The sequence below is a fragment of the Cynocephalus volans genome, chromosome 17 (assembly GCF_027409185.1).
Source record: "Cynocephalus volans isolate mCynVol1 chromosome 17, mCynVol1.pri, whole genome shotgun sequence".
NCBI classification, from domain to species: Eukaryota; Metazoa; Chordata; class Mammalia; order Dermoptera; family Cynocephalidae; genus Cynocephalus; species Cynocephalus volans.
Window position 1 is genome coordinate 25,248,830 of NC_084476.1, and position 16,658 is coordinate 25,265,487.

The following is a 16,658-nucleotide window of genomic DNA, read 5'->3' on the forward strand; positions in this document are numbered from 1 at the left end:
TTCTTTTTGTCAAAACAGACAAAAATCTGTGTGTACACACACACACATGGTTTGCACATGTGGAGATCCTGAAATTTCCACATGGGAGGAACTAACTAGTTGCTACCTAGTTTTGTCTGGAGGTTAAAAATGCAGAACAAACTCAATGTTTTCTACTTAAATTCTTTATATATTCTTTGTAAATTGGAAAGATCCATTTGATGTTATGGGAAGCCACAATTTCCCCAAACGAATCTTCGGTGTAGCTACTTTATACAGTCACAAAAATAGTCAGGAAGGGTTGTAGGCACCGAACTGTTAACAGGGATTTGTCTGGGGAGTGGGATGAGGGGATGGTGGATATTGGGGGAAGGTGTTGATCTTTATACACTTCTGTATTGTTCGTTGTGCACTTGTTTTGGAGGCAACGTCAAATAAAAGAGCACGAGTGTCTACCAAAAAAGGGATTAACTTAACCATAAAGCCATTAACAAAAAGGGTGGCGGTAGAGTTAAGCCATACATGGGGTTGCATATATGTGTGCAGAGACAAGACCTTGAGGATGCACACTTAAATGTAACTGTTAACCATAATTTTCTCTGGGGAGTAGGATAGTGGAGCCGAGAGGAAGAACGTTCACTTTCAATTTTATCATATTCAGAATCATTTGCATTTTTTACAAAGATCATGTATAATTTCTATAAAAAAATAAAGGAAATAACAATGTCTTTAGAATTGTGTACTTTGTACTTGCCAATGTTACATCTGGAATGACATCTATTAAATTTTCAAGACATTAATTAGGGCCTTATAGATTTTCGCTTTTAGGAATAAATGCCATTTCAGTCCACTTAGGATCTTGATTTCTTCCTTTTACACAAAAGAACAAAAAAAGAAGTATCTGATCTTGTACCTAATTTATGACAGTACCACCACTTAAAGTACGGCAATTATGCAGTCCCTTGATTTGAATCCCATTTTACAAGTGTACAGGACCTCATGGACAAACTGAAGGAATTAAATTAAGATCGGTATATAGAAAATAAATCACACGGATTACCGAAAAGAACGTAGGTATCTAATAAACAAAATCTTAACAGCTCCCGTAACCATATGCTCGTATACTTCGACCTGAACTTTCGCAGGGCTTAGTGAGTCCCGCTCGCTCGGTGGCCCCGTGTCTAAGAGCATCAGCAGCAGCCTCTATGTCACTGCTGCCTGTCAGGGCCGTTCGCGGCGCTGGGGCTCGCCCGGGACTGAGTCAGCGCCGGGGCCGAGAAGTTCGGCACGAGGCGCAGGGCGGGGCTTCCTCCCGCCGACTCCGAACCCGGCTCGACTTTTCCGAGTCCACGTCTCTTCCTTTGGACAGGCGTGTTTCCTCAGGTCGGGCCCAGCCAACGTGACAGCCGCAGACTTTTCAAAAAGGGAGCTTCGGCCCCCGCGTCGAGGGGCTCCCCCGGCCGGGGCAGCCCGAGCTCGCTGCGCTCGGCCAAGCCCCTCACGGACTTAACAACGCGGGGCGCCGAGCGCGGCATCCCCGGCATGGAGACCGGCTCGGACTCAGGTCAGAGGCCCGTGCGTCCGGCCTGCGCTGGGGCCGCGGCAGGCTGCTCGGCGCGTTGTGGGGCGGCTAGGCCGGGCCGCCCGCGCAGGCCGCCGCGTGCCGTGTCCGCGCGGGGAGCGCTCGCGGGGCGGGCGGCGACAGGTGGGCAGGACGAGCCGCGAGAGAGCGAGAGAGCGAGCGAGGGCGGGCGGGCGCGCGAGGGGCCCTGCGGGGGGGGCCGCTGGGAGGATGGCTCAGCTCTTTCTAAATATAAAACCGGCGTGAGTGGGGCGAGCGCGGCGCCGAGCCGCAGAGCCGCAGAGCCGCCGGGAGCACGGGGACTCGGCCACACTGACGGCGGCGGCGGCTCCGCAGAGGCGCGAGGCAGCGAGAGCGTCCGGGTCGCGAGCTCGCGGGGGGCAGCGAGAGCGACGCTCGCAGCGCGGAGGACTCAGGCGGCGGAGACGGGCGGACCTCGAGGGCGCAGCGCGGCCCGCGCCAAGTGACCGGCGGTGGCACGCGGCCCCGACCGCGCCGCGAGCCCCGAGCCCAGAGCCCCGGCTCGGCCTGTGGGCGCCCTCCCCCTCCCGGCCCCTCCCTCACTCCCTCCCCGGCGCAACATGGCTGCGGCCGCCGCCTCCGCCTCCCAGGACGAGCTGAGTAAGTGCCGCGGCCGAGCCTGCGGCCGGGAGTCGCAGCTGGTGCCGAGCAAGGCTGGGGGCACGGCGGAGGGGGCCGGCTGGAGGGCTTGGGCGCGGGGTCGGATGGGCGGGCGGCGGCCGCGGCTTGCGGGGGCCTGGGGCGCTCGGGCCTGGCGGGCGGGCGGGGCGCGGAACGCCGCCGCCGGCGTTTGTAGGCCTCAGGTTTGCACCGTCATGTTGCGAAATTGAAACCGGAGCCCCGGGCGGAGCCACTTATGCCCGCGATCCGCCCCGGCCCGGGGGTGGGGGGAGCCCAGCCCCCTGCCCGTGGTGCCTGGGTTGGCGGATGGGCCGGAGACCCAAGGTGGCGTGCGGTGTCCGCCAGTCGCGTCTGACCCCGCCAGGGCCCCTGGTCCCGACTGTTGGGCGAGTTCTAGGGAGCTTTCGGGAAGGGGAAGAAGGTGCCATTCTGACATCCTAGAAGTCACCCGAGAGGTCACGAATAGGCGGTGACCCTCAGATAGAGCAGGGAGGGTGGGGGTGGGCAGAAAGGGCCGCCGTACCAACCGCAGGAGAAACCCCGGGGTGACAGTGCTTTCAGAAAGGAGAGTCGGTGCACACTCGACTGTGAACACTGCAGTTTTCCAGGGGACGGCGACCCACGTTCGCGGAGAGCGGTGGTCACCCTGAATCCCGGGGCGCCCCACTCGCCGCCCAGTTTTGCCTTGATGCTTTGTGGGAAGTGTAGTCCCGGGGTGCCCCAGGCCCACGCTGGGGTTACAAATACTGAATTTTCATGGCACACGTAAGATAATGATAATATCTGATTGCCTTTTGGGAGGTTAGTTGAAATGCTTTAGGTTGTTTGAGGGCTACCCCCCCACCCCATGCTGCTCTTCAGTTTATGACAAAAACAAGAAAGGTGTTATTTGGAGATGATGTGTTTAAATGGAAGGAAGCTTGGGTGAGGTGTTGCAAGCTTTGGGAAGCTTGTGTTGTTAAAGCCCCTTCTGAATTTCCATATGAAAGTAGTTATAAACATAATTTATACTTCTTTGGTGCTTGGCAGTTTAAAGGTACTTTTATATACATGATCTCACTTTTACCCTCATAACAGCCTTATGAGGCAGGTAGGTAGGAGTTATCCTGTTTTAAAGAGGAGGCAGGTTTGGAGAGATTAAGTTCCTTGCTGCTTTGACACAGAACTGGTGGAGCAGGAGTACTGTTTGCTCTTTTTGAAGCTGAAGTAAACACTTGGTGTGACCCTGGGCACGATGGAGAGCCAGAGTAGACAAGATCTCATGGTGTGGTTAGACATAGACATGGGCACATACCCACAGTTGATTGCTTGACTGTCACTTCCAAGTAGGAGCACCCCAGGCTTTCTGAGATCAGTTCCCTGATTTTTATTTTTCACATTTTTTTATTGTGGTAAAATACACATAGTATTTACTATCTTAAGCTTTTTTAAATGTACAGTTCAGTGGCATTAAGTACATTCACACTGTTGTGCAGTCATCACCGCCATCCATCTCCTGAACTCTTTTCATCTTGCAGAACTGAAACTCTATACCCATTAAACAACAACTCCTCATTCCTTCCTTCCCCCGCAACCCCTGCCAAACACCATTCTACTTTTCTGTCTCTGTGATTTTGACCAGTCTAGGTACCTTGGGTAAATGGAATCATACAGTACTTGTCTTTCTATACCTGGTTCATTTCATTTAGGTTCATCCATGTCGTAGCGTGTGCCAGAATTTCCTTCCCTTGCATGTATAGACCGCATCTTCTTATCCATTCATCTGTCTGTGGACGCTTGGGTTGCTTCCACATTTTAAACATTAGGAGTATTGCTGCTATGAGCATGGGTGTACAAATATATCTTTGAGACTCTGCTTTCACTTCTTTTGGATATATACCCAGAAATGGAATTGCTAGATCATGTGGTAATTCTGTTTTTAATTTTTTTTAGGAACTGCCATGCTGTTTTTTATAGTGGGTGTACCATTTTGCTTTCCCACCAAAATTGCGCAAGGGTTCCAGTTTCTCCATATCCTGATCAACACTTGTTATTTTCTGTATTTTTCAGTAGTAACCATCCTAATGGGTGTGAGGTGATCTGATTTTTTAAGTTGACGTATTGCATGATATCTGAGTTCCTGTCATAGCACTAAACACATTAAAATCTGAATTACTAGTAGGAATGGGAAACAAAACTAGGGGAAGAATTGGATGTCATTCTAAAGTGGCTGAAGTATTTGTGTATATGCAGTCTGCTACTGTGCATCAGGTACCTGTTAAGTTGCTGGTAGTACTTCTGGTTAAGTACTTTAGCAGCTAATGGAAAAGTTAGGAACAAATAATTCTAATCCTTGCTTTTTCATTGATTTGTTTGGTCAAATCATTGATCATCGGTCACAGGTATCTGTTGACTTGGTTTCTGTATTTCTTCAGGGGAGATTAAATACTTGGCAGTTGGTACCTTAGGATAACTTAACTTGACACATACATAATATACTGGTTAAGAGGTTTTAAATAAATCACTTTTAGTTTTAGAATGGCTATAGTAAAAGGGGAGATGGCTGATAAAAGGTGCTTTTAAAAATTCCACCCTAAAAAAGGAGGTAATTGTTTGAATATTTGCTATTATTTCTGACTAGTGGATGATAATAAAAGTAATGTAGTCGATACCAGCTTTGTTTTCTTCCCCATAACACTTTATTGTGAAAATCTTCAAACAAAAGGAAAGTTGAAAATGAATGTTCATATGCCTACTGCCTAGATTCTACCATTGATAGTTGAATCGCTTTATCATATGTGTTTGTTCCTCTTTCAGTCTGATTTTTTTCAAATTAACAATTTTCTTTTTTACTTTATTTAAAAGAAATTGTGGTAAAATAAACAAAACATAAAATTTACCATCTTAACCATTTTTAAGTTCAGTGGCATTAAGTACTGACTCCATTTTTTTTTTATGTATTTCAGAGTAAATTGGTGATGCCCTCACACTTTCCCCCTAAATATTTCAGCACCAGCATTATTTTAAATGATTTGTATATATTCTTTTATTTCTCAGAATAATCCTAGGAGGTAGGTAGAATTATTATTGTTGTTTTATGGAGTAATAAAAAGGCTTCTTATGTCCTTCCCCTGAGTCCTGTAGCTAGTAAGGGGCAGAGTTGGAATTGGATCCCAGGTGTCTCAGACTCTAGTATGCATTCATAACCAATCTTTAGGCCATATTACCTCTATTTACCATAGTCGGTGTGTTCATGCTGATGAAAAGTTCAAATCAGATGCATTGCTAGAGTCACAGCGAGATGTTACTTTAATCCAACTATTTGCTATTTTCCATTGCTGTTGGGTACAAAAGAAACACCAAAGTCCACCAAAGGAATTATAATGCTATCAAGGAAGAGGATAAATATGTGTAAATGGATATATAAGGACCAAAAGATATAATTATATGATATGGATAATACTGAAGTAATACCATCTGTGATTCCCAGGTCTGTTTTTTGAGATGTGTAGCTGTGAACACTGCATTTCTATAGATTTCAGATCAACATTTTTTACCTTTGGACTTGAAGTAATACACATATCATATCAATTTAAATTAAATCCATGGCCACTTTCAGTTGTATCTGCTACTGTACTTTGCAGGAGCTTCTGAGAAGCAGAACTGACTCTTATGTTTCTCTTTTATTTATTTATTTCTTTTTTAGAGTAGCATCATTGAGCATGAAAGTTGCTAAAAGGTAGGCAGGATAATTTTGGGTTGAGATATGTTAGAATTTGCTATCCTTTCATAAACCTTACGTAATTCTCACTTTGAGTTAGGTGATTATAATAGGATAATAGTAAAACTAATGTTTATTGAGGGCTTACTATGTGTTCTAATTGCTTTGTACATATTAACTGATAGAATCCTCACAACAACCCTGTGAGTTTGGTACTATTATGGTCTCAGTGGTAGAGCTCCCCTCATACAGAGTTTGTACTCAGATTCTCAAATTCCAAAATTTATCTAATTCTGTTCTACCACGGTCTTATCCTCCCTATAAGGGAGAATGTACAGTTTATAACAAGATGCAGATAGCTTTTAGAAAAATCTTATGTCTCACTAGTATCTAGAAGAAGCTCCTCTAGTGTTTAAAATGTGGTAATACTCTAATGTTTGTTGAACAGAACATACTAGATTTTTGGGTAAGGTGCCAAAAAAGAGAACAGTTCTGACTGTATAGTTTGTAAATTACTTAAGGTTAGAGTCTGTAGTTTTCTTTCTTTATATTTAGGGTTGTGAATAATATGAAATTCAATGCAGGCATGTGGCTAATTTTTCTTCTAATATTATCCTCTGCCACTTCATGGAAAAGTTGACATTGTAGTTATATTTTGCCAGCGGGTAGAGAGATGTCTGATAGAGGGAAAGAAGCATTTGAGACTTTTCACCTGGTCATTTGTTTAATGGTTTCATATTCTGGGCTATGTAATTATAAGGCACCCTTAGAATCTGTAAGAATTATCTTAGTTGGGATAAAGACAACTCATGAAGAAGCAATAGCCTGTAATCTTAAAGCATGTACTGTTCAATTTGAGCATTTGAGATAGCTATGGGAAACTTCACTTGCAAAAGTTGGCCAGATAATCAACATGTCAGATATTTTCAGAGAGAGTCTCTGCTGGTGTCAGGAATACTAGTGACTCTTTTGTAGGGTGAAATGTGGGAGGCTATGTGTAGCTGTGTGGTTGAATGTGATTCTGTGGACATACAGAAGTAGCCCCAAAGAAATGATCACTTTAATGATAGGCATACATGCTGTCAGTTGATCTTTGTAGAAAGTCTAAGCAAGCATGCATCATTTAAATTTTGGTTACTTAACCAAATAGAAAGGTTAAAATGGAAAATGACAATGGTATTTCTATTTTTTTTAAACAACTTCTAATCTTTTACTTTCACCCAATTCTGTTTTGAATTATGCTGTCAGTAAACTGTAATATTTAATAAAGGCGAATGTCAATAAGAATAGTTGGCACTGGGGCATTGACCTTGTTTAGAAGATAGATGTTAAAATCATAGGCACTGCCAGTGTACTCAGGTGGTTTGATCCCAGTTGCTGATCTCTTGTTTCAGTCCTGGCCAATCTCTTCTTTCCTGTTTGCCATCTTATATGGCTTGTTTTACCCACACATTTTCCAATTCAATAAGCAGACTTTTAAAATTGAGTGAATAATTTATGGTCCTGTCCTCAGAGGGCTTATAATTCTGCACAGAGACCAATTTATATATAAATATAAATAACTAATATGAAGCATGATATGAAAAATGCCTAACAGTTCTTTGGAAACCTAAAGGAATGAGAATAGCATTCCAGGCTAAAGGAATAGTAGCTTGAGCTGAGACATGGAAGTAGGAAAATATGTGCATTTTCAGAAAAAAATTGAGTAAATCTGATATAAATGGGATGAGAATGCTGTGTGAAGTACTGGGAAAGGAGATAAACTTTGGAGTTTGAGACTTGGCATAAGCTGCCTTTATGGTCTGGGATCTTGGGCAAATTACTATATCTTCCCAGGTCTCAGTTTCTTTCTCATAAAACTGGGATAACAACAAACAGTCATAGTGTTGTTAGGATTAGTGCATGTGAAAATGTCCTGTATAAACAAGCTCAGTACAAGTTATTATTATTATTTTTGGTGTGGGGCAATAGCAGATGATGCTGGAAGATAGGTTGGGACCAGGGTGATGCAGGTATGCCAATACAAGTAGTTTGGAGTTTGTTCTCTATAGAGAATCATCAAAGGCTTTAAGCAGGGCTGTAACATGAGTAGAGCTGTTGTATAAGGATAACAGGTGCAGTGGTGTAACATGGATTGCAAGGATCCAGAGACCATGAGCAGCAAGACTAATTAGGAGGCTGTCACAGTGGCCGAGTAAAAGAAATTTAGGGTCTGAATTGGGATAGTGGAAGTGGATTTGGCAAGGTGGTAATGTAATCTAGAATCCCTAAAATAGGCAGAAATTATTGGCCAAGTAGATGAGGGTTATTAAAGAGAGGGAGGAGTTAGAGATGATTCTAAAACTTTAACCTGAGAGTCTGGGAGGTGGAGGAATAGGGGAGAGTTTAGCCTTTAGACAGATGTAGGGAAGTGGAAGTAGAGAAAACAGAGAACAGGTTTGTGTTCAACAAATAAATTATATGTTGAACGAATGGGTTGAATTATTGAGGCACCCACGTTGAGTTGTTTAGGGAGACTGTTTTGAGTAGTGGCTAAAACCTTTGGAATTGGAGTCAGAGCCAATTTTGAATATTTAAACGAGGTACCTAACTTCTAAGTCTTGGTTTTCTTATATAAAATGGGATAATAACAAAACCTATCTTACAGGATTGTTATGAGAATGGGAAGAGATAATGCACATTAAGGAGTTGGCATAGTGCTTGGCACATGGGTTGCAGGTGTGTAGGAACTTCTGTTTTGGAGCTTGGGAGAGTATGGGAATGATGGTGAAGTCATGGGAATGGACAGATTGTTCAGAGGACAGCCATGTGGAGGCTACACATATGTAGGGATGAGAAGAAGACAAAGAAGAGCCAGGGAAAGAGACAAGGAATGCTGAGAGGTCAGAGGATACCAGGGTTGTGACTGTTAACCATTTACATTATCACTTGTAATGTACTAATAACATGTATATATACTCACTAACACTCTTCTTATAAAACTATTGTGTCATTCACAGACTTTCTTTTAATTTTAATGTAGGATTTTATATGTTTATGATATATATGCATATATATACATATATGATAAAATACGTGTTGTATTGGTATTGGAGTTTTTGTAGTCTTCAGTGAATAATTATCAATGTATTTTTTGAAGCATTGGCATATTCTCAGTAAATTCTGATTATGAACATATTCCTTATTCCTTCCCAAATTTTGTAATCACTGTAATTTTTTCCCCTCATTCTGAATTTGCAAAGCAGGGCTTCAAAGATCTTAGCAAGAAATAAAAAGTGCTAATTTTTTCTTAAAATGGTAGTTATGCATATAAATCTTTTAATTGTATTTTTTTGGTGTTCTAAATAATAGATTCTTTATACAATTGCATATGTACGAGTGGATGAACATACCATTGGTGATCCAGAGGATTTTTGTCAAGATTGGATAAACCATGTATCACATTGATTGTAGAGGTTAGTAGATTTAGTTCCTTAGGATGTGTGCATTTTTTTGTAGCAGCATTTAAAAATGCATAGGTTATCAGGTACCAATTTCCCCTCAACTACTTTATGTTTTTTTTTTTTTCTCTTCTAGCTATCCTGAGAGAATCAGTGAAGTTCATGTTAGTTTGTATGTGCCTGAAGCCTCTATTCTCTGTGATGATAAAAAATTAAAAAATTAGTAAGAAAGAAAAAAAAGATAAAATCTGAAAATGTTACTTCGCAGTGTGCACAAGGAAAAGACAATGGGTGATAATTTACAAGTAAAATTGTCTACCACAACCACAAAAAGTGATTTTACATGCTCCAGGAATATCACTATGGAGTTAATTGTTTTATTTGTGAAAAGAGATATTGAAGGAGGCATCATGATGGCAGTTGGATATTCCTAATTCAGCCATTTTGACATGCAGTGTGATTTTAAAAAAATCACTTAATTCTGCTTCATTCTGAGGCAGAACAAGAGTATGGTGTCAGTTTCACTCTTGGATGATGTTGGTTGGGTCCTCTGATTGAAATTCTGTAAATTCCGATTGTAATTCTCTGGTATCATGGGCTCAGTATCCAGTGAATGCCTGAGATTTTGTAGCTTCAATCCAAAATGTATTTTGTTATCTTCTAATTTAACTATTGGATTCCCTCCTCCCTCCATATATTCTATTTTTTGGTATATATGAGCATATTGCTGATATGGTATATGATGCCTTAATTCATTTAGGTGGAATTTTGAGGGATGAAATATTTTATAAAACAGAGTTCAACTTTAGAATAAATTTTGGTTTATTTTTTCTGTTTCACATATCTTTATTTCTTAGGTGTGTAGAGAAATAGAGAATCAGGAGGTTCAAAGAATTGTTTAGAAGAGTCATGAGGACATTATTTATTCCCTCCTAGATTCTTTAACTCTTAGAACTTTTGGGCCTGTGATGTGTTAATGTCATTTTTATATATTGAAGTCAAGCAGGTGAAACCACAAATGCTAGGATTTAAATAGTGACTTAAAGAACATTCTAGAGTTTACACATCCAAATGAGCATTGTTCATCTAAGTAATTAGCTGCTTTGGGTTGATCTTAACTATCGTACATTTGATCTGATTGCCTTAGTTCTAGTGGGCAGGGATACTAGCAGGGACTACTACATCAGCAGAGGCCTCCTGCTCAGGACCTCATTGCCCTCCTCTGGACAGCGCTGGCTGAAGGGAGGCAATCCTGCAGGAACTGTGATGGATTGTTCCTTTCTGGGAGTGAATCTTCTCCCCACTCCCAACTTATTATGTATGTGTTTACTGCTGGACTGCCTGACATTTTCCTTTCAAGTACATTTGCATTTAACGAGTTCCTTAAAAAAAGGCTGGAGGTGGGGGCAAACCTGTGTTTAAAAACAGGTAGAGAGATCTCTAGTAGTAGAGATCACATTTCTAGACATTAATTCCTAAAGAAGCATCCTGCTGGCCTCATTTGGATTTTGCCAAATATCAGAGTGGCATTCAGTGAATTGAAATGAAATTTAGGAATCAGTAGATGAATTGCACTTTAACTACCAGTTAGATTTATAATTCACAGGATTGATCTTCCAGAAAATATGAGTAAGTATTGACTATTACACACAAACTCTAGATGCCAGCCAGGGCTTCCTTATTCTTCATAGCTTTAGTCTCTAGCTACTAATTGAAGGGATTGTCAAAGTCCAGAAGTGCTCATTCTTTTCCCTACCCTCCAACCTGTCACTTGCAATTTTTATGAATTTCCTCTAATTTAGTTCCTTATGCTTTCCTTAGCCTCTGGGCTCCCATTTCTGAAAATGCTGCTCTGGTTCCACTCATGTCAGCTAGGACGCAAAACCCACCTGTTTCACTGGTTTACACACACGCGCGCGCGCGCGCGCGCACACACACACACACACACACACACACAATATCCCCTTTTCTCAAGCATTTCAGGAGTTAACTCTTGAAGATGTGATGAGTCATAGGGAAAGGCCTTGCCTTAAGAGCACTTGATTTTTCTGCCCTTTCACTGGTCCCCTCTCCCTCTTTGTCTTTTTCTTTTCTCCTACTCTCCTTCTCTCTGCAGTAACTACTGCACCCCTCCTGATTTGGAGCAGAACAGTTCTGCCACACAGTCAGACCTTAAGGAATCTCACTTTTTTATTTTTGAAAACCTCTAGGCAATTGTTATGATACCAGAAATATACAGTCCGGTTTCCAAGAGATTCTCATGCCAGTGTTATAAATTATCACCAATCCCCCTCCTTCCCCTTGCTATAAATATTAGAGGTATACACTTCTAAATAGCTTTTCTAGTGCATGAGGAATTAATATTTCATGCACTCAGCAGGTATTTGAGTAACTACTCTGCAAGACACTAAGTGCTGGGATACAAAGAGACTAAGTCATAGTTTCTCAACTTGGGGAACTGGAGGTAGATGAGACGAACGAGTATATAGTCAGGTGGAGTCAGATTCAAATCACACTTCAAATTGCTGTGAAGGTGTAGGAAGACTGGGCAATTCTGTAATATACAGCAAAAGATAAGTGCCAGGAGAGATACAGAAAAGGTGGCCCGGGGGTGGGTGGGTGTGTGTGTGTGTGTGTGTGTGTGTGTGTGTGTGTGTGTGTGTGTGTGTGTGTGTGTGTGTCATGTGGTATTTGAGCTGCACCTTGAATGGGATGGATTTGGAGGTGCGGAGATAGACGTGGGTAGTCTGGAGAGGATGGGAGAGTATTCCTGGTTGGGCCAGGAGAATTTACTGTACATTAAAGAAGCTATTGGTATATGGCTGTTGGGGAGTGACTGGATGTGTGGTTAAGTCCTTTGGGGCTAGATTGGCCTAATCTTGGGAAGGACTCCCTGTCTGATCTGATATTCAGCCTAAGTGTGTGATAGCTGCTTATTTTTTTAATGGATTCTTATGGAAGTATATATATCGTTTTTTTCTTGGCAAAGACCTTCCATTTGTATTTGGACCCAGTTGTAGGCTGGCTTAAGCAAAAATGGGGCTCGTATAAGGAATCAGGAAGTCTTGTGGTACCAAAAGAGGCCTTTAAAAGGAGTTTGGAATGAAGGACTAGAAGTTATCCAGATTTTCTTCAGCTTCTCCTCTTTGTGCCTCCATGCCATTCTTTCTTCAGGCCTACTTCCTCTGATTTTGTGCTCCTTGGTTAGGCTGAAGATGCCCATATCGTATCTTCTAGCTTACTCTTACAGGTCCAGTCACTCAAAGGAGTCTTGACCCTTTGGTCCCAATTCTGAATACCTGGGGAAGGGATGAATTGTGTCAGGGACCCATCCTTGACACATTGGCTGTGGCCAGGTACAAAGCCATGTTGTACATAGTTGTCTAATAAGATTTAGTATTTTCCACTTCCTCTTCTGACACCATGCTGTAATTTAGCATGCTAGAAGGAGCATTGTGTTTGGAGGTAGTCTGCCTAGGGCTTGCAGCTTAGCCCTGCCACTTACTAATTTTGTAATCTTGGACAACATGATTTTTTCTAGGCTTTGTTTCCTCATCTGTAAATTGGGGCTAATATTACCTACTTCAACAAGTAATAGTTTAGAGGGAGGTACTGTGTTCTAGTGTGCACCTGGAGGGTTAAGACCTCCCTGGGTTCAACTTCTGATTCTGTGTCTCATTAGCTTGGTGATCTTTGGCAAGTCAGTCAGGTTGTGAGTCCTGCTATGTTCATCTGTAGAGGAACAGACTTTTTTTGTTTTTGTTTTTGGAGGCTGGCCTGAATGGGGATCCGAGCCTAGACTTTGTGTTATAACACTGTGCTCTAACCAACTAAGCTAACTTGCCAGCCCCAGTTATTCAACTTTAAGTGCAAACAGTCTCTATACCTCACAATGTTTTTCCAAGGCTCAAAAGACCACAAAGTGAAACTTTGTGACTGTGATATGCTTACACATATGTGAGTCAGAAGAAAGTAAATGGCATTAGGAAGAATATTTCCTTGTGAAATATTCTAATAAGTCTAATACATTTCCATGGTAACTTGACAGATCTTAAAATAGCCTGTATTTCAAGCTTTATTTTATTTTATTTTATTTTGCAACTGCCTGGTACAGGGATCCGAACCCTTGACCTTGGTGTTACAAGGCTGCACTATAACCAACTGAGCCAAATGGCCAGCCCCTAACCTGATTTAAATTTAGAAATTTACTTTCATATTCAGAAAAAATAATGTTCTTTGTAGAAAATTTTTTTTGTGTGAAAAATTTTTATTTATGTTTTATTATTACACAAAGTATACATTTTTTGTGGCCAGTTACCAATTTCTCCCTAACTCCCTCCCTTTGTAGAAAATTTAAGCAACCTTAAAAAAAAAAATCTGAAATCTGTCACCCAGAAATAACCATTCTTTTTCTAATTCACACAAGTAATTCATGCTCATGAAGTAAATTAGTAATGACATAGAAGTAAACAAAAGAATCTTCTGAAATTCTATCACAAAGGAGTAGTCAGTACCTTAAATATAGTCCTTTCCTTATTCTTTTTGACAATGTGTACTTTTCTTGCGTACTTTCTAAGGAATGTTTTGATGTTCAGATTGTCCTGAAAAGGTGTTAGATCTAAGGAAACTGATTTATTGCTTTTTCTTTTTTTTTTTAACATTTTTTTTCCTACAAGTAATGATGTGAGTGAAAACCAGTGATTGTACGTATATTCCCTTTTCTAGTCTTGTGAGAAAAAAGGTTTTCCTCCTTAACTCAGAAGTCAAAGTTGTATTTTTTTGAGAGATCTGAAGAATGAGTGATTCATGTGGACAGTTTTATGTCTCAGGAATAATTTAATGTTTTCTGAAATATCAGCAGATAAAGGTGAATAATACTGTAATGAAGTCCTTAAACCTTTACTGGTCATTTCTTCCTTGTGGGGGCAGTAGGAGGGAGGGTTCCTTTGTCTTTAGATAAACAAAAGACATAAATAATATGAATTAGAGAATTATTTAAAGGGTCGTAAATGAATATATTTATATTTTTACTAGATTTTTCCTGCTTAAATTTAATAGTTCACTGATCTAAACTGGAAATTGGTTTTTTGTTTTGTTTGGGATTTAAGATTCTCAAGGTTTTGATACTTTTCATACTTTTCCTTTGAGAACAACTGATTTTATTTTTGTTCTTCCATATTTTTAAAATTTTTTTCCAGCTTTATAGTTCTGTGATTTAAATTTTTTCCTTTATCTTTGAGACATGGATTCCTTTTAAAAGTTTGTTCTGTGTACTATTTTTTCTACTTAAAAAAGAAATGTATTTTTTAATTAGAATACATTTGCTGAATATATAAGAATATTTAATTAGAATATAATTTGCTGAAGAATATTTGTAAAGTACATAAAAGTATAAAGAAGAAAAATCTAATGTATTTTCTTTTTAAAATAGTTCTATCATAAAATAGAATTATTATGGTATTTGTGTCTTTTTAAAAATAATGAAATATTTTAAGTATGAAGAGAAGTATGGATGGTAATCTTATGAACACTTAAGTATGTCCCACCCATCTTTGTCAGATCTTTACATTTTGTGCAGTTAGCTTCAGGTCTTTTATTTATTTATTTTTAGATCCCCCCCCCCTTCCCGGCAGCTGGCTGGTATGGAGAATCCCTTGATTTTGTTGTTATCAGCACCACAGTCTCCCAAGTCTTTCATTTTTTTAAATAAGTAAACATTACAGATACAGTCAAATTCCTGTTTGTTACTCCTTGCCATCTTATTTTCCTTTCCTTTTCTTTGTTCCTCTCCCCTCCCCTCCCTTTCTCTTCTTCTCTCCCAGACGTCATTCCTGTGATGTATATATCATATGCAATATATATATTGCATTTAAAAACTTCCCTGAGTGGAACCATACCATATATATCTTTCTGCAACTTGCTTTCTTTGTTTGATCTTAGATTTTTTAGATATAGTTCTGTTGGCCCATGTGACATGTAACTCTTGTTTATAAATTTCTACTGTTGTATGACTCTACCACAATTTCTTTATCCATCCTCCTGTTGATTTTTATTTAGGTCATTTCCATTTTTTTTGCTTTTACCAATAACCCTGTGGCTATGAACAGTTTCACCATGTGTCCTTGTGCTTCTTTCTCCCTGGGAGAGTTTTTTCCCAGGACAGTGTTATGCAAAGTGTGGTCTGAGGACTAGGGAATTATTTCTTGCAAATAAGGAAGGAACTTGCATCAGAATGTAAATCAACTAACACTGTCAATTTATTTAACATTTCTTATTCTAGTGTAAAACTTTTTCAGCAAAGGAAGAAGTGTTCCTTATCTCTTTGCTAACTAGTGACAGTTGTAGATGGGCTGCTTTGAATAGTAGAATTGCTAGGTTGTGCTTCTTCAACTTTACTAGAGATGACCGTCCCAGAAAATTGTTCTTCAGAGATTGTATCAGTGTGTACCCCATCAACAGTGAAATGGAGTTCCTTTTGGTTTGTTTCTTGTCTTTGCCAACATTTGGTACTGTTAGATTTTAATTTCTTTTTCCTGAAGTGATGGGTACAAAATAATATCTCATTGTTGTATTAATTTTGCATATTTCTGATTAGTGTGATTGGGCATCCTTTTATGTGTTATTTGGTATTTGTGTCTCTTCTCTGAGTTGTCTGCTTATATTCTTTGTCCATTTAAAAAAATTGGATTGATTTGCTTTTTCTTGATTTGCAGGAGTTCTCTAAGTATTCTCTATTGAATTCGTTTTTAGTTAAAAATATTGCAGCTATTCATAGCTTATCTTTTTACTTTATGGTGTGTTTTATGTTTTATCTGAATTTATTAGCATTTTATGCTTTGTGTTTGAGTTCTAATTTTCTCTTTTCAGTTTTCTTTTAAAAGCTTTAAAATCTTGCTTTTTACACCTTTGTTATTAATTTACCAAAAAGTGATCTTTTGGGCATTTTTTTCTATATGAGTAAACAATTCTTCCACATTTCATTGAGTAGTCTGTTTTTTCTCCTCTGATTCTTTTTTCTCCCCAACATGAATCAAGCATTTTATTTAATCATATCAAGGAAACACCTTAAATATTAATTTAAAAACTCAGGCTTATGTCGAACATAGTGCCCTGGTAGTTTCCAGAACATTATTTGGAACGCCCATACCCCAACTAAGATTTAAAAGTTTGGTGATCCACTGCAGGATGTTGAATTAGAACTTCACTCATTGTCACGTTGGATTTCTTTATATCTTGTGATGCTTTCATCACTCATTGGAACAATGAGTTCAGCTTCCTAGAAACATTTGAAAATAGCTGAGAAAAGTTTGCTCAA

The 16,658-nt window shown here is 40.1% G+C and overlaps 1 protein-coding gene across 4 annotated transcripts in view; it reads left to right on the forward strand.

Annotated features, from left to right (window-relative positions):
- Positions 1–1,259: 1,259 nt before the first annotated feature.
- The window catches only part of ECPAS (Ecm29 proteasome adaptor and scaffold), a 105,676-nt gene continuing 90,277 nt past the window's right edge, over positions 1,260–16,658 (forward strand). Inside the window, exons 1-2 of one of the 4 annotated variants that reach the window (XM_063081556.1) lie at positions 1,319–1,543; positions 9,255–9,358. In XM_063081556.1, coding sequence (XP_062937626.1) covers positions 9,337–9,358 — 22 coding nt within the window. In that variant the 5' untranslated portion in view covers positions 1,319–1,543; positions 9,255–9,336. Of the gene's footprint in view, positions 1,544–1,800; positions 2,183–9,254; positions 9,359–16,658 lie in introns of those variants that run through there. The other 3 variants (XM_063081555.1, XM_063081554.1, XM_063081553.1) reach the window with 3 other exon arrangements.